We start from the raw sequence: 21620 nt of genomic DNA on the forward strand, positions 1-21620 counted from the left end.
ATATAATATTGGTCATGTCTACTCATTGTTATCATGAAGCATCCATGGTGATTCCATGAGCATGAGCGAGAGTTAAGTATATAGTAAGCACGACCCACACCTCATCATAACGACATGAATCAAGCCTCAGGGCCTCATGAATGATACTTAGTATATCCACGAGAAACATTGTAATTTATACCCTCGAGCCTCATTTGGGCTTATAGGTCCTCCCTTAACATCGTCCGCGTTCATGAACCATGAAAAACCACCTATCATGTGTTGGCTACATCCATTATCGAGAAAACCACTGAAAGGGCGATGTGGATATTAGGGAAAAAGCTTCCAGACTGACATTACTTTTCTTTGGATTATGATATCTTGTCAGTACTTTTGTAAGTCTTTCAATATCGGACAAAAGTTTTTCAGCTTTTTTGACTTATGTAGATAGAGCTTACATGTACATTGGTAATGATTACAAAAATCATAAAACATAAAGGAACCAACATAAGTGGTTCATCATCAGGTTTTTTCGATGAAATCTGAATCAAATCAAGTTTAACAAAGCCAAGGCCTCTTTTATCTCATGATCTTCGGTAACTATTTAAACAATAATCAAGAGATGGATCCTCCGAGGAGTTAGATGTTCTTTTTTATATTCCAAATCCTCTAAAACTTTTTCCAAGGTAGTCTTTGATTCAGCTAACATGGGAAAAATATCCTTGTTAATGCGGATTTTATCATCCAATTATTTTTGAAGAACAACTTTTCTTTCAGATCCTTCTCGAAGATCGGAATTCTTGATATAAAGTTCACATTGAGGTCCATCAATTTCCTTAACAAAAGTTGTTTCTCATGACAAAGATTATCAATAACTTTATTCAAATCATTAACGATGTTTTATAGAACACACTCGGAATATGTAAATTGACCTCTCCTATCAAAGCAAGAGATCGTCATGTCGGTTATGATCCCGTTAGTACACGAACCTACTCTGATACCAATTGAAAAGCAGAGGGTACCAAGTACACCACCATCTTTTTCTTTTTGATAGAAGTATGAACCTATATAGTACTTTTAAAAATTAAAGATGCGGAAAAGTAACACACAAGAATTTTGTTAACGGGGAAACCACAATAGCATAAAATCCCCAAAATGTATTAAGCCGCTACAAATACTAGCATCAGACTTCGGAATGTAATTTAGTTTAGACCGTATCCACCCTCCAAGCGATTCAGTTACAGTCACGCTCCTTAGGTCTCTTGAACCTCGCAAGGCTCTATGATTCCCTTAGTTGATGTCCTTTAAAACCTAAGAGTTTCTTCAACCTAAGTAAAGATTTTTGATATCAATCTACCTCTAACGGATAAGGCTATTTTATTTATCTTTAGATCAAAGATCAAGGCTTGGAAATCTATTTGTAATAGACAAAGCTAGCAAACCTCACAAATCCAGTACACTTATACTCAGTTAGCTGAGAAGCCTGGATTCTTAACCACCTTTAAAGAACAATCATGAAGTAATCAATTAAGAATAGTTTTCAAATATCTATCTTGAGGAATTGCAAAGTATGAAACCTAAAGAACTTTGTGATTTCTATATATCTTGCCTGAAAGAAGTTACAAGAACCTCAATAACAGAAAAGCAAGATCAGGATACACAAATTATCAAGGTAAAGATAGTCGGACCTGGCTTCATGAATCCCCAAGTAAAGTCTTTAAGTCGTAGACCTAATTATGTTTCTCAGAGGAAACCTAGGTCAATAGATGATAACTATAGCAATCAACTAGGACACAAAGTGTCAGAGATTGAACTTCTCAGTTGAATAAGTTTCTCTATTTATAGATGTTTAAGACTGACGATTGCTTAGAATTCAAGCTAAGATAACTTGAGATTCAAGAAAATTAACACTTTCTTAGTTTAGTTGAAACTCTAATTAGGGTTTCAAGTAAGCATATGATAAGTATGTCTTGAAACCACATAGAATAATATACACAGTGGTCTGGGTACGTGAACTGTGTATAATAACAGTTCTTTGGAAAATATATCTTTTGAACTAATAAACAATATCATGTTCATTTAAACACTTAAGAATTTAATCTTGATGCACATACACAAAGTGTTTTCGTTACAAAATTAGAGGTTAAGCACTCAAAACGGATTGTACGAAGATTCTACAATGTTTCTCGTGAAATAACCTATAGCTAAAAAATTTCTAACGTGAATTTGATTAAAATTTTTTCTTCTATTTGTATGCGCATTTATCTACTTGACTACATAGAGGGTATATGTGTGCAATGGTGATATATAGACAAGACTAAAAACTTAGCGATGGTTCCTCAATAACCAAAGAGTTATTAGCCTCCAAAAGCAATAAGCCGAATGTCTTCACTAGCTCCCTCAAGCCCTGCATTATCAGATTGAGAAATAGTATTCGAGCGGCTTACATAAGGAAAAGGAATATGTGATTTCTTTATGATATTCATGCAATAACAAAATTCATTAATCAAAAAATTAAACTCAAGCATCATCAGAAGCATTAAAGGTATAACATAGGGTTTGCACCCCTTTTAATAAACAATTATATCGATTTATATTCATCAGGATGTATTTCTTCTACGACGAAAAGAATTCATACAGATGCAATATTCGACTCTTTTTTTACCCCAAAAAATCCGACCTATTTTACCTTGCATTTTTTAGGGATACTCAAAAAGATTTTGGGAGTACTAATAAAACAAAATAGAGTCATTAAAAATATATAAAAGAAAAACTTTTATCACTGAATTTTCATAATAGCTAATCTACCCTTGATTTATTATTGTTATTATTGGTTAATTAGTTTGTGAGTATTGATTATAGAGTTAATTCGAGAGAACATTAACAGAGTTTTACTTTTTGAAACACTATATGATGGTTTAGTGAAAGAAAATGATTGTGGGTTTGTTTGCATAATTCACAATTTCGAAGATATAATCCCATGGGATTACAAATTCTGGGATTCATGTGAAACCCTCGTGTATTTGGTAACTCCAGTCAAAATTCCTAGGATTCATGAAATTATCTTGTTTTAAAGTCCATTTACTGTTTGACATTATCTTAGAATCTTAAAATTGTATATATATGACATTTAGAGTTGAAAAAAGTGGGTCCATAAATCCCTTGAGAAGTTTCCCAGCAAATCTTAGGGGGAGGGGCGGACTCCATATGGAGGTTTTGCTGGAAAAGTAATTCCCATGAGAAACGTGATTCCAGGGATTTGGGCAACCAAATGTACCAAGGAAAACATAATTCCACCAAATCCCATGAACCCTTAAATCCCACCTTTAAAATTCTGCATCCAAACCAACCATGAAGCTTTTTTTTGCTATGTCCAGTAGTTTATTAAGCAAAAAAGAAAACGTAATTACATAAAAAAAATGAAGAATCATACCCAAATGAACATAAATGGAGAAAACAAATTTGGGTGAAAAAAAACTCAAACACCCGCTTTATATGTCATTGTTAGAAAAGAAAAACTTCATTTTTGAATGTATTAAAATCCATTAACATCTCAGAACCGGTAGATAGTAAAATAGGTGGTTATCTATCGATTACACTCTTTTATTCCAAAACTACTGCGTAGTTGGTAGTTCGACAACATTTGTTACGTTGGATTATATAGTAAGCCCAAATTGATTTTTTTCCCCAACCAGTTATACAATAGTAATCCCAAATGTAATTTTTTCAAAACTTATGAAATTTCGAATTTTACTATTTCCACGATCGTTAATTTCGACAATATATATTACTATGAATTATTCAATATAAGCCTCATACTGTATTCTCCGCTCCCACCCCCAAATGCTCCCCCCCTCCCAAATTCAAATTATTCTTCTAAGTGATTTTAGTTATCTACTGATTGTGATAGTAGCCCCAAATATTACCGGTTACCCAATCGATAGTTGTGACAACATATATTACTACCCATGATACAATAAGCCCTAGATTGATTTTTCCCTACATTCGAATACTTTTTCTTTCATATGATCGATAGTTTAGTGAATTTCGTTATTCACCGATTGTGATAGCAACCCCAAATATAAAGTTTTCAAAATTTATAAAGATTTCGAGTTTTTATACTTTCACAATCGATAGAAACGGATTTACGCTATTTACGGATTATGCTTAATTTAGTACAGAAAAATTAAAAGTTGACGTAAAAATAATGGGTAGGTAACAATCAATTTTACGTACCGATTATGGTTGATATTCTTTATTTCTTAAGGACATCCACCATAATCGATGAATAAAATCAACTATACACCTACTATTATGTTTGTGCAACTATAAATCCTAGCAAATTTTTCGATCAATTTTTAATTCCAAGCAATTAGATTCTAGATCCTAAGTTCGGACACAACCATTATCATTTTTCATTTTGTTTGCTTAACTCGAATAGGTTTAAGTTTTAGTTTAAAGGTAGAGGATAATACAAACATCTTTTATTTTTAAGACGCTCCATAGCTACTTCTATTGGAACTTGGAACGGGCAATTAATAGCCCAAAAAAATGAAAGGTAAGTTTAAGAGCACAAAATTAGTTAAAAAGACCAAAATTAACAATTCCTACGTGAAAAAAACATGTAAAATTTGATATTATTTAAATGAACGAGAATGTAAAAATAGTCAGGATGTAGACAGTTTTATCCTACCCATTTTGAAATATTTTTTCTTATTTTTAATTTACATCAGGATGTATCCAGTTTCATCCTCGCTCTTTTTTACGTTTAAGCCAGGATGAATCCAATTTCATTCTTGCTATCTTTTTGGTGCCCATTTCACCCATACTAATTTTTACTCGTTCATTTGAACCGTGTTTTAAAAATATTTGGATAAATGACCCATTTTCCGTTTTAAGAGCCATGTTGTAAAATTGAAAATGAAGGCAACTCAAATCACTTTTCCACTTTGACTTTAGTCAACGAAGGCTGGAGATTCTGGTACGGGTGGATAGCTAAATTGATCCTTTTTATAACAAGTTAACAACCATGAAAGAAAACTCTAATCACAGAACCACACTGTTTGGCAAAAGCTCCAACACAGTGGGTACCACAAAAAAATCTAATCACAGCTACAATTCAATTTAACAAGCTGATCCTCCTCTTTGGGAAAAGCTCTAAAACCAGTAAGCCCTCTTTTCAGTAGTTAATAAAATCCAATCTAATTATCAAAAAACAAAACCAAAATGATGAGCAAATCAAGAGTTTTTTCTTCACTCTCAACTCAGTTTCTTGTTCTAATTCATCTATTTGTTTGTAGTTGTTTCTCAAAAGAGAATGGGTTTGAACCCTTGATTCAACTTCCCAGTAAATTAAGAAGAATTAGCTCAGGAAGTGTTTACAATGTTAATGATTATGGAGCTAAAGGAGATGGTTACAACAATGATACCCAGGTACACTTTCAAGCTCATCTATTCTGAATTTGCCATATTCCTGTGTTAGCATGATGTGATAAAACCCATTTGATGATTTAAGATTATGAAATAAACCCACTTAGAGATATGTGACCTTTTGATGGCATGTGGGTAGGTTGAATTTTCATTTTGTTTGAAATTTAGAAAACAGTGGAAAACCCCCATATTTCAGTCCTTTAAGTGGAGACAATGTATCTAAATCACTTCCAATGAGTAACTGATTGTTTGTTAGAATTATCAATTGGATACCAAATAGCAATGCAGACCCTGTTTCTGTTGTTCACAACTAATAGAATATTTAGTTTCCATTGAGAACATTGAGTTTTCATTTTTGGCAATTATATTTCCAATAAAGGATACCCAACTTCTACTTTTGATACTGATCTACTAAGTTCAGGCTTTTAAAGATGCCTGGGATGTTGTTTGTTCTCTTCGATCACTGTCAATACTTGAGATTCCGATAGGAAATTATCTGGTATGGCCAGTGGATTTTGCGGGTCCTTGTCAATCCAAGGTGACCTTGAAGGTATGTTCATAGAGTTTACTCCCTGTTGTCTTGAATTTGTTTTCTTTTATTTCCTTGAAGGTATGTCCTAGAGTTTACTCCCTGTTGTCTTGAATTTGTGTTGTTTTATTTCGATACCCCTTTTAGTCCCTTGTTAATTTTTTTACTGATTGTTACGGCTTACGTCTCAGTATGTAAAGTTAAATTTCTAATTCCTGTCTGGTTCTGCTGCCATGTTAACAGATATCTGGTACTATTGTTGCTCCTAATGATCCTGAACTTTGGCATGGTTTAAACCCAAGGAAATGGTTATATTTTCTAGGAGTAAAGCACCTTTCTGTTGAAGGAGGGGTTATTGATGGGATGGGAGAGAAGTGGTGGATGCGTTCCTGCAAAGTCAACAAGACAAATGTAAATCCGTGATGCCTGTTTTCTATGTTTACTGATTCTGTAACTTTTTACTGTTCTTGCATTTGTTTTGCTGACACTGGTGTAAATTTTGATTGCAGCCATGTTCACATGCTCCAACGGTTCGTGCCATTTTTCGAGAGGAAGCTTATTGTTATTATTTGAAGCTTTAATGTTGTTTCCTGTATATTCGATGTGAGGTCATAATATCATGTAATATTACTGAAGCAAATATTTTCTCTTCCATAATGCTTTTTTTTTCCTTTTGGTGTAGGCTGTTACATTTCATAAATGCAAGAATTTGATGGTAACGAACCTGATGATAGTTAATAGCCAACAAATGCATATAGCTTTCTCAAGCTGTATCAGGGTCAAGGTATCTCATCTTAAAGTGATTGCCCCAATTTGGAGCCCTAACACGGATGCAATCCACATTAGCCGGTCTACTTACGTGGAGGTGAAGAGTGTCATTATCGAAACAGGTGCTTAGTTCTATTCTTGAAATTAGTATACTTTTACTTAAGAAGCATATAAATAGAACCTACATAGCGTAAGAACTCACAGAAGCTGTGTATCTAGAGGTACTGGACGTTAAAAATAGTATATTATACCTGGCATCATTCTGATTTCCCATCTTCACTTCCAAGAAAACAATTTTTCCAGCTGAAGCAGTGTTTATGTCAACAGCTAGATGCTTGACAATCGCAAACAATGTACATTCAATCTGAGAGATGTAATTTCCGACTTTGCAAAGCCACACTAGATAGAAAATACTGCTAAAGGATAGGTTATACAAGAACTATCAATACGAACTTGTAACAATTTTCTTTGATTTCAATAAGAGTGGTGTGACTTGTGAGGTCATAAAGTCTCACAGCCTAACATCTTTATCTTAATTGGACCTGACAATCACAATTCCTTCTTCTGAAGTTTCATTTGTGTACATATACTGACATCCGAATGTACCTTCAGAGAAGAAGCAAGTATTAAGTAGTTTGAAAGTTAAAGTGGATCTTCCACAAACAACTAGCTCAGATCCTGTTTTTCACATTTTTTTTCTACTTTTTTTTTGTTTTGGTCCAAGCCTTAACCTTTGTGTGTGTACCTTGTTCCATTTTTGGATCCAACTAAGTTTTGAGGTTTAACCAACTGGCAATTGTTTACTCCAGTTCCGACTTCAATAAAATGCCGTGTGTTGGGTTTGGTTCGAAAATAATTAAGTTACTAAGTCAGGTTTGGTTTATGGATGCTCATACCTAATGTTTAGCTACCAAATCGAAGCCCTTTCTCTTATAGAATCTGTATCTTTCTTTTCTCGCATACTTCGCTTTCCTTGAATCTATTGATTGATAGGGGAAACATGCAGTTTGTGAGTAATGAGTTCTTGATCCTACTCCAATTTTCTATGAGCATGTGTTTGCTTTCATATTGGTAGCTATGATGATAAAGAACCTTTTACATTTGTTCTTTTTTTTTTTTTTGGCACAACTGACTTTTAGGTGATGACTGCGTATCTATAGTAAGCAATTCTTCTAGGGTGCGAATCATGGACATTTCTTGCAAGGCTGGCCACGGAATAAGGTAATGTGGCACTAAACTTTAATTGTCTAGGATCTGATGTATTGTAAAGCAAGACTAATTCCACTTTCTATGGAGCAGTATTGGAAGTTTAGGGAAGTATAATTCTTGTTCTCAAGTGCATGATGTTGTGGTCGATGGAGCCTTTCTGTCTAACACTCAGAATGGATTGAGGATCAAAACATGGCAGGTAGCTTCTTTTTTAATTATATTTCCTGTGGGGGTAACAGGACAGACCATTCATTTTTTAACTCCGATTACATATGTGTGTCTAGGGAGGTTCAGGTTTTGCCGAGAAAATCACTTTTAAGAATGTACTAATGGAGAATGTCTCGAACCCAATAATCATCGACCAATATTATTGCGACTCTAGGACACCGTGTAAAAACCAGGTATATACATTGAACTCGTGTTTTCTTCTGTCCTATTTTCGTATCATTCATTAATATTTCCATTCGTTGCTCCAGCAAACATTGATGTTTTAAATATTTTATATGAAAAATATCAAATACAGACAGTGAGAATAAGCAGACTTCCAAATGAAGCATGTGGAGCTGAGAAATAAACTTGTATGCAAATAAATATGTACCAAAATTCCTTTAGCACCAGGCAATTGACTGCTAATAATCACCGCTTAATTTGATGCAGACTACATCAGTTGAGGTGCGCAACATTTCTTTCATGGGGATCAAAGGAACTTCAGCAACTGAAGAAGCTATAAGATTTGCTTGTGGTGACAGTTCGCCGTGTGAAAGAATATACTTGAAAGATATTGAACTATTGTCAATCTCTGGTGGAACCACAAGTTCTTTTTGCTGGCAAGTTAAAGGTTCAAGTTCTGGGCAAGTATATCCTCTGCCTTGTTTTTCATGCAGTCAAAGCTTCATCAAACAAAACTTTCTTATTCGGGATGGCAACCTTGAGGCTTCACTATAAATATCTCTCTTTCAAGTATATATGGTATATGACTATTATCCAAATGTTATCTATATAGAATGGCAGTGAAATACTAGCAGTTACCCAGTGTGGACAATCTGATTATTTACACTTTTACTTGTATAACTTACAAGTTTTTCAGTTAGCAAGACCAGTGTAATCAAGAAAGTTCCTTACCAATAAATACGAGATATTGCATCTGCAAGTCATTCTCGAGTGGGTGGCGAACACCCCATACTGTATAAATTACATTATCACAAGGGTGTTGAAAGTGTAGTGTGGCCTTTTGGCATAACTCTCTTCCTTGATAATTGCTTGTTAGTTGTTACTTGGGTGTTAATGCAGGGAATCATGTACATGTGGGTGTTAATTGCTTGTTAGTTGTTACTTGGGTGGTGGTCAAGATTGGTATTTGGTAGATACCAATTAGCAAACACTTACTTTAATTTGCATCTTTTCAATTGCAGGAGTATTTTCTTCATTAATGCAAGTGCTTTCAGGTAACTGCTTGATGTTTTACTAACTGGTTCAAACTTTAGAATGTGGTGTGTACTTCCGAGTTACTTCAGCAATCATGTTGGCTATGTGGGATACTTGCAGAATGTATCACTATGTCTCATGCTTGGTCTTGCTGGTAGTGTTGTGGGAGGGGGTGATTCTTTTCACTTATTCCTTCTTTTGGTTGGTATATCGAGTCGAGTCCATTTCTTTGTACTTCACTTCTTTTTTAAAATTTTGTTTAGTGAGTATCGATAAAGAAGTGAAAATATGCTAGAGAGCAGAATGTCCTCCAGTAAACATGGAACAAAATTAGGCGCAGGCCCGAAAAAAATAATATTCTTATTGTCAGGCCCACAATTAATTTTAGGTACCGTGACATCCATAATTATATGAAATTATTAAAAATGTGTGCATGAAGGATTATGCATCCGCATGACAGGTTATGCATCAGGAGTATAATTGGCAACGCAACTTGGATATAACATATCTAAAAATCCGCTTCTTGAAATTTTACACATTTTATATCGTTAGAAATCTTTTTAAGAGAGCTATGCAACGAGTACAAACAAGAATATCAAATTTTTATTTTTCACGAAAAAATCGGAGGTGATCATCATTTTAGGAAAAACTTGATACTTAACCATTATGCAGCCACCAAAAAAGATGCATAACACATTCTGCAGACGCATAACGAATTATGCAACCATTTTCTCCACTGCATAACAAATTATGCATTTGGATAACAAAGTTATGCATCTATAACAAGTTATGTAAACATTGTTTTGGTTGATTTTAGTGCGTACATAAATTTTTTTGATGCATAATGCAGTATGCATCCATATTTACGGATGCATATCAGGTTATGCATCTATTTTCTCGATGCATAATGCATCATGTAGCCATATTTTCGGACGCATAACAGGTTATGCATCCATTTTCATAATTGCATAACATGTAGACATTATTGTAGGTGCATGACAAGTTATGCAGTCTTTGTTTTGTTGATTTCAATAGTAACAAAAAAGTTACTGCATAACGTGTTATGCAACCGTTTTCTGGAATGCATAACAAGTTATGCAACAAACTTTGCAGATGCATAACAGGTTATGCATCCATTTTCACCACTGCATAACATGTCATCATCATCTTCTTTCATGTTTCAATAACTCCCACGCAAACCATTATCCTCCATCAGTAGCTCCCAATCCACCACTACCAGTTTCACCTACTTCAATGCAGCAACAAATACCAACAACAAACACAAATACAAACCATTCCTATTTCAGTTACACCATGAACAACAAACACAAATACCAACAGAAACACCACCATTCCCACTTCTCACTAATATTCTTTACATCGAAAATCACACCCACCATAAGAACTTCCTTCTCAATCTTCTACAGACTCAATACTACCACTAGTTCGGCTTCCTCCAATTTCATCACCAGACCCCATCCAACAAATCAACCCTCATATCCTAGTCTTCTCAGCCCTATCTATGCCAAGATTGAGCTACGAAAATTACCTCTTAGTGTTAAAAGAGGACAAAATTGCTTCATGACAAACTTCTCTAGGAGCTGGATCTCTTCTTACCAATTATAATGCAATTGATAATTTCTAAAAAATTTATAGAAATCGAGCATAAAAATACTGCAAAATTCAAAATAAACACAACTGTATCAAACACAATAATCAACAAAAGGCATAAAACGACTATGGTTCTACAAACCTGCGTTATTTTCATAAAGAAGAAACAAAAATCCTAACCAAGCACTCTCCACTGGAGATCCGAACATTGCTAGCTTAACTAAATAATTTAACCTACTATCCCAAGACAACAAAAATCATAAAAGACCAAGCATGCAGAATGAAACCAACATCAATCCCTCAGCACCATCACCATCTTTAACTTGTAATTCCATCAATTTCTTCTTCTATTTCAGAAACAATCTCAAAGCCTAACTCATAATTAACCTATAGCAGCAACAAGAACCCGATCTCTAATCTCTCTTCCAACACAGTCTCAGCGGTAATCAAATAAAACCCCTAAAATCAAAGCAAAAAATAGCAGAAACTTACCAAACGAGAATTGAAAATAAAATAGATATAGGTCTCGATCTCGATCTCAATTCTCAGTTGGAGATCTCTTCTTCAACTCTCGATCTCTTATTTTGGAAAGAAAATGTATTTTTTCCATTGAAAGAAATAAGATCTCCCGGAAACCAACATCAATCCCTTCCTATAACTCCATCGACCTCAAATAATCGTTCTTCTCGATCTGATTCAGGCGTTGATGAAGATTTACAGTTGGGAAGAAGAAGAAAACAAATTGAAGAAGTAGTTTTTCCTTTATAAAAGAGAAAAACGGAATTTTATAAATTATGGGTTTTAGAATAATTTTCTTTGTGAAAATGGGGGCGCGCATGAAGTTTTGCCCCCATGGGTTTCTCTGTGGAAAAATCTGGGGAAATGGGTCTCACAGTAGTTTTCACTTTCAGATTTGGGAAGGGTGAAATCAGGGACGAAACCAAAGGTGGGCTTGGACCTGGCTCTAATCCTCTAAAATATTAAAATCACGAATTAATCCTTAGTTTCATATATATTTTATGTTTAATCCCTAAACATTTGGTGTTTAGTCCCCCTATTTTCTAAATTTATATAGTTTAGTCCACCATAATCCATGAAAATATTTTTTTAGACCCCTTTGATCATAAAACTTGGCTCCGCCACTGGGTGAAATCTTTTCTAAAGCTGTGGATCCCACCTGAACAATCATAAACCACTAATACATTTGTGCCACCTAGAATAAACTGCTTTTGATTGTTTTTTTCTACTTTAATGTTTTCGCATAAACTTTATAAAACAAGAATTATTATGCTGGTTGTAGTTCTAGTTGTATATGTTGTGAAAACACTAAATGTAGACCAAGAAAAACGGTCCAAAATGATTCCAAGGTTGTATGCGTGGTTCATGGTCTTTCATCTGGGACCCACTATCTTTTAAAAGGTTTATTTAGATCGGTTCATCAGGAGCTACATTTGGACCAATCTTTTATCTACCTCTAATCAGATCGAAGGTTAAGATATTTCGTATTGTTTCTTCAGAAAGTGTGCATAACACGTTGTATGATGTGATCCTTTTCTTGAAACAAAAAATACATACTGCATTTCTTGGACTATAAATTTGAATTTTGACATTTTAGGATAACATTTTGTTTTTAAAATCCTTGCCGGTTTGGGGCCTATCACTACATGACAAAATAAGATACCCTGAACTACCCAATTATTTTACTTAATGACTAATCTATCCCTGAATAAATAGTATTAATTCGCATGATTAATCAATGTTTAATCAAGTTAACCATGAAATCAACTAACTTTAATTCATCATCAAAGCATGAAGAAAAAAATGATTTTTTTAACCAGGAAACAACAGAGAATCGGTGGATGTTCATGTACTTGTAAACCGATTCTGTGTGGATGTTTTAATTCACAAATAATATACAGAATCGTTTTACTTACTACATAACCCGATTGCAAGAATCGGTAAGCACGATACACACATATAGACAGATTCCTAACACTACAATAAAAGAATATATAGGTCAATACAAGTGCTCATATAATCCGATTCTAGGCTAAAAATTATACAGAAAAGTTGGGCATTTTTTTAAAAAAAGAATCGTTTTATGTCGATATTTATATAGACCGATTACAGGCTTAGAAATTAAGAAATCAAAGGCTATATAATCAGTTTATGTGAACAATCACATAATTCGATTCTTGCAAAAAAAAAACATATAGAAAAACGGTTATCTCTTCCATACCAGATTCGGTTTATGTGGGCATTAACTTCAACCGATTTTGGTTAAATTTGTTCGCCCAATACATCCAGGATAGTCGGTTGACGTGCTCATGAACATCGATCGATTTTCATAGGAATCAGTAAATATGGACATGAACGTATACCGATTATGGTTAAACACGGTAACCCAAGGTTGTTTGCTATTTTCAATCTTGAATGGATAAGTCAATCACAAGCATAATTAAGAACAATGGGTTTCAATCGACGATGTTTAGTTTGAGTTTTCTTAAAAAAATGGATGATGTAAATCGATTAATGTTATTAGAATCGATTGATGAATTTGAGTTTTAATTTCTAATTTATGAGGGAAATGATTTGAATATGTTTTGGTTTGAAAGGGTTTCAAGAAGGATAAGGCTTAGGATTGAATTTTAATAATAAGGGTAACATAGTATTGTTACCTAGTTTGGACACCCTTATCATTTTCTCTAGGCTGGGTGAGGAAAAAGATAGGCCCCGAATATATTTTATAGGACCCAAATCGACCAGGTTTAAAGTAACCATATTCCGTAACCATTTAAAACCCTGATTATCTCATTTCTCTAAATGAATTCTACATATCTACTGGTTTTATGCACCAACAAAATTTCCCTCCCACATATAATAGAAATACTAGTATATGGCATTCAATCCAGGGCCCACCGCAGTCCCTAAGAGTTCACCATTCCAGATTTACAACTTGCGGGTGTAAAACAGTGGTGCATTAATTGGTAGATCTGTATCGGTTTTTATTTCTGTAAGATGTTCTTTCCTAATGGAACCCTAACTAACTGAAAAAAGAATAAAAAAGTTGTTGTAAAATAAACTGACCACTTCATCTTAAATTGAAAAACGACTGAAGATATAAGTTTTTCAACGTTATAATCAGACACTGTTTTTAACATGCCATATGGTTGCTTTCATATGGGACTTAACATTCCAAAATAGGTTTTCTATTTTGTCTAAATTACGCTTTTGTTTTTAGGCCGTTTTGAAGATGTCACTTTAGAATTATATCTAAGCTACCCGTTGACACTTTATAACCCTATTTGTTTCACCATAGTACCGTAACTTATATGGCTGTTGTAAGGGTAATAATTTTCTTGGAGGCGTACCATTTCAAATGTGAAGAATATTTTGTCTTATATAAAATTTGGTATACTCCCAAGCTAATTGATATCCGTATTAGAAATCTAGGTTTGATACAACATCGTGACCGCTTCCCTTCCCCGGTTTCTTATTATATGCACATACAACATATTATTTTATCTAGACTACATACTTATAGTTTGCAATTCAAACAACCAAAAACTCAGTCATATGTGTTGTAAAAGGAGGTTATTTTCCAATCATCAGCCTTTCCCCACTCTTTAGCCAACTCGTTCGTCCTCTGAAGCTCTGGTTACTGTTTCTTGTTTTAGAATTGTCTGTGTCACTTAAGTAAGAAACATACATCCTAAGTTTGACAAGCAAACCTGGCTTAAGTACAACATAGCTACTGGTCATTGCTGGCAGTATAAACACACCTGCGTCAACAAGATTTAGATCGCACTATCAATTCAGCTTTAATATTATGTCCATTTGTTTTTAAGAAAAATATACCACCTTCACACAGATCATTATATTTAACATATTATTTAATATTATTTTCATTGAGAAATAACTAAATTTAGATCTAAGTATATAAAGGAACCGTAAATATATATATATGCCATGAACGAAAATGGTCCGATAAAGTCTGCTACGTAAAGGTTAATATCAATTGACAATCAAGAACTTCTGGAGTGTCAAAAGAAGAAATCCACTGATATTGAATCTATCGGATCAAGAATGTTTCGGATCGATGGCGCAATGGATATAAACGAAACTACAGAAGCCTTCATCGGAACATTTAGCAGGCACCATAGAGAACCTTCAAGGGTGTATCGAAAGATTAAAAATGTTCATTATAATCCAACAACTGCATCTAGAAACAAACCAATCGAACCTAAAGAAAGTGTTGAAGATATAAATGGTTAGATTTAGATATTCAAGAAAATAACGTTGTTGTGACTTCATCTTCACTACTTTTGACTTCAAAACAATTTATGAATTACGTGTTGTTATTTTTTTTTTCTCAAGGGATATGGATCATTAATCTCGTGAATGTGCATGGGTTAGATTATGCATGGAGAGTAGTTATATTGGACTGATATGAATGAAGCATTATGGTTACTGTAAGGATAGTGATAGCAGAGTTCTTGTTTGTGGCACCCAAAAAAAAAATGAAAGTCATGGTTCATTTGAACTTCTCCAACAACTAAAACCGATTATGAGAAAATATTATCAAGTTAAAAGAACATTGTAATACCTAACAAGAAATATCCATCCATAATTTTGTACTGACATGAACAAAGAATTATGGTTACTGTAAGGATGGTGATAGCAGAGTTCTTGTTTGTGTCCACTGCAAAAAAAAAATAGATAAATAAAAGTCATGGTTCATTTAAATTCCTCCGAAAATTAAAAACGATTATGAGAAAATATTATCAAGTTAGAGGAACACTGTAATACCTAACAAGAAATATTCATCCATAATTTTCCAAAAGAAATTACAACACAATAATTGAATGAGCGGAAGTAATTTAAGTTTCTAGTTAATGAAAAACTATTTCTATCACGCTTGATTCAAGTCTTCGTAGCGACTCCCATCTTTTTTTTTATCTCCATCTTCAATTGGAATCTTCATGTTCAGCGGAATATTCATACTCCACTCTTTGTGTTCTTTTCATAAACATGTTCACCTGTGGATCCATCACTACTTTGAGCATTACCTGGAATTGTCGATGTCAATTGGAAGATTCTTCAAATGAAGCATCATATTCATCTTTCCCACACTCTTCATCCGATCCTTTAAAACTTGATGTATCCTCGAGTTGTACTCTACCATGTTGCAATTTGATGTGCTTAACAAGATCATCTCGTAATTGGTGGTATGCATCAGCATTCGCCGAACTTGACATATGAACAAGTCATCTAGTTGGCCCTTGTAACGGACCTGGAACAACCGCATCCCATTCCTCATCCCGATGTTCATGCTCAATAATTATGTTATGCAAAATAAGACAACATTTCATTATCAAGTTAAAGTCACGTTGGCGATCCGATGATCCTAAATTTTCCTTGAAGCACCCCAAAAGCACGCTCAACATCCTTCCTTTTAGCCAACTGATACTTGTTAAACTTTATCCAATCTAGAATGTCCAATGTTACCCGGTAATCTTGTACAATGGTCGATAACTTTGGATAAATGTTATCTGCAAGGAAATAACCTATACGGTACTAGTGTCCGTTGATAATATAATCACAGGGAGGTGCTACACCATTAAGCATGTTGTCAAAAATCGGTGAGTGTACCGCACTAAGATCTCTATTCAATTCAGGCATTCCAAAACAAGTGTGCCAGAACCATAAATCATGTGATGCTATCGCCTCGAACATCATATGACTAGTATTGTCTTTATCCTTGTATGTTCCTTGCCAATTTACCGGACAATTCTTCCATGGCCGTTGCATACAATCCACACTACCAAGCATTCCAGGAAATTCTCGTTCAGCATTCTCCGCTAGCAACCCTCTTCACATCTTTAGTAGTAGGATGTCGCAAGTATCTTTCTCCAAAAGTATTGCATATTGCAACGCAAAATCTCTTTAGGTAGTAGTATGTTGTTGTTGATCCCATATAGGCGTAATCATTGATACTATCAGCTGGATAGCACAAACATTTCATCAATGAAACCATTTTCATATGCGGTGAATGCCTCATAACACCAGTTGCATCTGGACACTGATGTCATTCTTCATCCACTTCAAGTAATCTTCCTAACACTTTCAGAAACAAATCTTGCTTCATACCAAGATGTTTTTTGAGTTGCGTTGAAGTATAAGTACCTCCCTCGGTAAAATAATCCCACATCATTTTATCATCATGCCATATTCGTCGTTTCTGCATTTCAACATGCACCGGTTGACGATTGATACGCCGACGAGTGTCCAATGTAAATAGTTGGAACAATAACAATAATTCTTCTTCATCAGTTGAAGTATCCCAATAGATTCCATATTTAACTCTTACATAGGCACGCATGAGACTCATCTTGTACCTTACAACAACGATTTCAATTTTTCAATACGATACATGGAACTACATCGAACAGATACTAAAACTCAATCCATTCGTCACGAACATATCAAACAATCAGTAATAATCTATAATCAATTGTTATGATTGGCTTATAAATAATATAACTAAAATCATAAATTTAATAATTATCAAAATAAATTTAGTTTTGAAACCTAAAACAATAATTAATAACCTTTAACTTGTTTGTGTATGAAATCAAACATTAAAAGTTGGAATAGAACCGTGGTCAAATACAGCATGAACCTAGTATCGCAACAAAATCCGTCTTAGAATATGAATGAAGATCAAGGGGTAAAAAACAGGCTAAGGTTTTGGTTAAGGAAGAAGAATGAGAAATGAAGTGAGGGAAGAGTCGTTCGTCGTCTGTATACAGTAAAACATGTATAAAATAATAGGCTTTGGACCACCTAATCCTGTTATTTTAAAAAGATATTAATTAGTCGATAATATAATAATTTATTATTGGCTAGGTTACCCATGAGGCTCGCTGGTAGGCTAGCACAGCAACCTGTTCAATTAATATAGTACGTTGTTGGAGCTTAGCTTATTAGGCTTCCAATTAGTTAATGTAATACTCTTTATCTAATAAAATAAAAATATTTTAATACAATAATAATATATTAATTTAAAGAATAATTTTTAATTTTTTTGAATTTGAATTTGAAGAATTATGATTTGATACAAAATGTTTACTGATGTGCACCCATTGACTAAATTGATACGAAGTTACTAGATGAATCATTGGAAATCGTAGAAACACATTAATATTATAGCAATTTGAATTATGGTTTGATACAAAGTGTTTACTGATGTGCACCCATTGACTAAATTGATACGAAGTTACTAGATGAATCATTGGAAATCAGAGAAACACATTAATATTTTAGCAGATACAATGCATACAAACACTTAGAAAATTTAATGTGTATGAGTGTTAATTTTTATTTTTCCAATGGAATTATTAGTTTATATAATAATTGGGACCTATTAAAGTTTAAGAGTAACTTTTAAAATGTATAATATTATAATATTATCGAATTTATTATTTTAACACAAAGGATTCGAGTTGGGACGGAAAGTTTTTATTATTTTAACGAGACTATTATATTATCGAGTATTATAGGAGTATTAAATTTTTTTTACTGTACTTTAAACCCGGGGGCGGAAACTCAGATTACGTCCCGGTAAATGGTACAAAAACCAAGTTTCCGTCCGGGTCAACCTATATAAGAGAACCACACACTATTCTTCTTTACACTCTGTGGGCTCCACAAAACACTGTATGCCCAGCTTCAACACCAGTAAGTCCTCTTTTCGTTAAAAACAAAATGATGATTAAATCAAGAGTTTTTCTTCACTGTTTCAGTTTCTTGTTCTAATTCATCTATTTGTTTCACAAAAGAGAATGGTATGGCCCCTTGGCCTTGATCAGCTTCCAAGTAGAAATAAGTCTGGAAATGTTTCCATATAGGACATTGTGCTAACATTTTTTGCAAGTATTTGGAATGAAGTATGTATAGTGAACTTCTACTATTGATATTGAGCTACTATGTTCAGGCCTTTAAAGATGCCTGGCATGTTGTTTGTTCTCTTTGATCACAATCTTGAGATCCCGATGGGAAGGTATCTGGTATGGCCAGTCGATTTTGCTGGTCCTTGCCGATCCAAGGTGCCCTTAAAGGTATATTCCTAGAGTTTACTTCCTTTTGTCTTGAATTTGATTTGTTTTATTTTGTTTTATTTCTGTACCCCTTTTAGCTTTGTTACGGCTTATGTCTCAGTATGTAAAGTTAAATTTCTGTTTGGTTCTACTGCCATGTTAACAGATCAGGTACAATTGTTGCTCCTAAGGAAATGATTATTTTTTCTTGGAGTAAAGCACCTTCCTGTTGATGGAGTAGTAGTTGATGGAATGGGAGAGAAGTGGTGGATGCGTGCTTGCAAAGTCAACAAGACAAATGTAAGTCAGTAATACGTATTTTCTATGTTTGTTGATTTTGTAAGTTTTTACTGTTCTTGCATTTGTTTTGCTGACACTGGTGTAAATTTTTTACTGCAGGCATGCTTATATGCTCTAAAAGTTCGTGCCATTTTTTTAAGAGAAAGCTTATTGGTATTATTTGAAGCTTTAATCTTATTTCCTATATTTTCTTTGGTGCAGGCTGTTACGTTCCATAATGCAAGAACTTGATGGTGACGAACCTTATGATACTTAACAGTCAACAAATGCATATAGCTTTCACAAACTATATCAGGGTCAAGGTTTCTCACCATAAAGTGATTGCCCCCATTTGAAGCCCTAAGACTGATGCAATCCCACATTAGCCATTCTACATATGTGGAGGTGAAGAGTGTCATTATTGGAACATGTGCTTATTTCTATTCCTGAAAATACTTTACAGTACTTTCACTTAACTGGCATAAACTTAGAACTTACATAGTGTGAGAATTCACAGCAGCTGTGTATCCAGGTATTAAATATATTTGGGTGTTAAAAATGATATCCTTCTAACCTGTACCTGGCATCATCCTGATTTCCCATTTCGCTTCCAACAAAACAATTTTTCCAGCTAAAGTAGTCTTTATATAAACATTTAGATGCTTGCTGATTGTAAATAATGCATTCACTCTGAGAGTAATAATCGCCGGCTTTGCAAAGCCAAACTAGACAGAAAACACTGCTAAATGATATTAGTTATACAGGAAGATTTCAATGCAAACTTGTAGAAGTTTTATTTCAGTAAGAGCGGTGTGACTTGTGAGGTCGTAAAGTCTTACAGCTTAACATCTTTATCTTATTGGACCTCTCAGTCACAATTTCTTTCCATCTCAAGTACCCTTCATAAATTTCTAATATGTATGTATATTGACAACCGAATGTATCTTCTGAAATGAAGCAAGTTTAGAGTAGTTAGAAAGTTAAACTGGATCTTCTGCAGACAACTAGCTCAAATCTTGTTTTTCACATTTCTATTTTATTCAATTTTCTGTGGTCCAAGCCTCAAAATTCATGTTTTATTCCACTTTTGGATTCTTCTAAGTTTTGAGGTTGAACAAACTTGCAACTGTTTACCCCATTTTGGACTTCAATAAAATACTTGTGGTGTGTCGGATTCAGAAGTAATTAAGGAACATGATGCTATTACCTGATATTCTTTCTTTTCTCGCACACCTTGTGTTCCTTGAATCAATTGATAGATAGGGACAGCATGTGTTTGATGTCATATTGGTAGCTATGATGATAAATAACCTTTTACATTTCTTCATATTTGTTTTGGCACAACTTACTTTTAGGCGATGACGGTGTATTATAGTTAGCGATTCTTCTAGGGTGCAAATCATGGACATTTCCTGCAAGGCTGGCCATGGAATAAGGTAATGTGGCCTTCAACTTCAACTGTCTAGAATCTGGCTTAGTGTAAATCAAGACTAATTCCAATCTCTATCGAGCAATATTGGAAGCTTGAGGAAGTGTAATTCATGTTCTCAAGTGCATGATGCTCTGGTTGAAGGAGCCTTTCTTTCTAACTCTCGGAATAGATTGAGATCAAAACATGGCAGGTAGCTTCTGTTTTGACAGTCTTTTCTGCCGGAACATCTCCTTCATTTATTAAACTCCGTTTGCATCTCTGTAGGAAGGTTCAGGTTTTACTGAGAAAATCACTTTCAAGATTGTACTGATGGAGAATGTCTCCAACCCAATAATCATCCACCAGTATTATTGCAACTCTACGACACCATGTAAAAACCAGGTATGTATGTAGGAATCGTGTTTTCTTATGTCCTGTTTTCGCATCATTCATTATCTTCCTGCTCAAGAAAATTTACATTCGTTACTCCAATAAACATTGATGTTTTAAAAACATTTTAGATGAACAATATCAAATTCAGAAAACGAGAAATTGAGAACAACAGACTTCCAAATGAAACATGTTGGAGCTAAGAAATAAATTTGTATCAAAATCCCTTTATCATTAGGCATTTAACTGCTAAGATTTACCACTTAATTTTATGCAGACTACACCATTTGAGGTGGGATTTCATGAGAATCAAAGGAACTTGAGCGACCGAAGAAGCAAAAATCTTTGCTTGTAGTGACAGTTCTTCGTGTGAAAGGATATACTTAGAAGATAATGAGTTATTGTAATCTCTGGTGGAACCACGAGTTCGTTTTGCTGGCAAGTTAAAGGTTCAATTTTTGGGCAAGTATATACTCCTCCTTGTTTCTCA

At 34.2% G+C, this 21620-nt stretch overlaps 1 protein-coding gene across 2 annotated transcripts; it reads left to right on the forward strand.

The window, feature by feature from the left end:
• The first annotated feature begins 5104 nt into the window (after positions 1–5104).
• On the forward strand, positions 5105–9188 carry LOC113348339 (probable polygalacturonase At1g80170). Of its 2 annotated transcripts, XM_026592063.1 has the most exons (9): positions 5106–5412; positions 5831–5959; positions 6182–6349; positions 6448–6468; positions 6621–6828; positions 7846–7927; positions 8006–8114; positions 8200–8316; positions 8573–9188. In XM_026592063.1, the coding sequence occupies exons 1-9, from the start codon at positions 5206–5208 to the stop codon at positions 8858–8860; spliced, it is 1329 nt and encodes a 442-aa protein (XP_026447848.1). In that variant the 5' UTR covers positions 5106–5205; the 3' UTR covers positions 8861–9188. The 2 variants fall into 2 exon arrangements, with proteins under 2 accessions (XP_026447849.1, XP_026447848.1); XM_026592064.1 differs by lacking the exon at positions 5831–5959 and having other exon boundaries at positions 5105–5412.
• Positions 9189–21620: the final 12432 nt, after the last annotated feature.

Source organism: Papaver somniferum, chromosome 2, assembly GCF_003573695.1.
Source record: "Papaver somniferum cultivar HN1 chromosome 2, ASM357369v1, whole genome shotgun sequence".
In the NCBI taxonomy this organism is placed as follows: domain Eukaryota; kingdom Viridiplantae; phylum Streptophyta; class Magnoliopsida; order Ranunculales; family Papaveraceae; genus Papaver; species Papaver somniferum.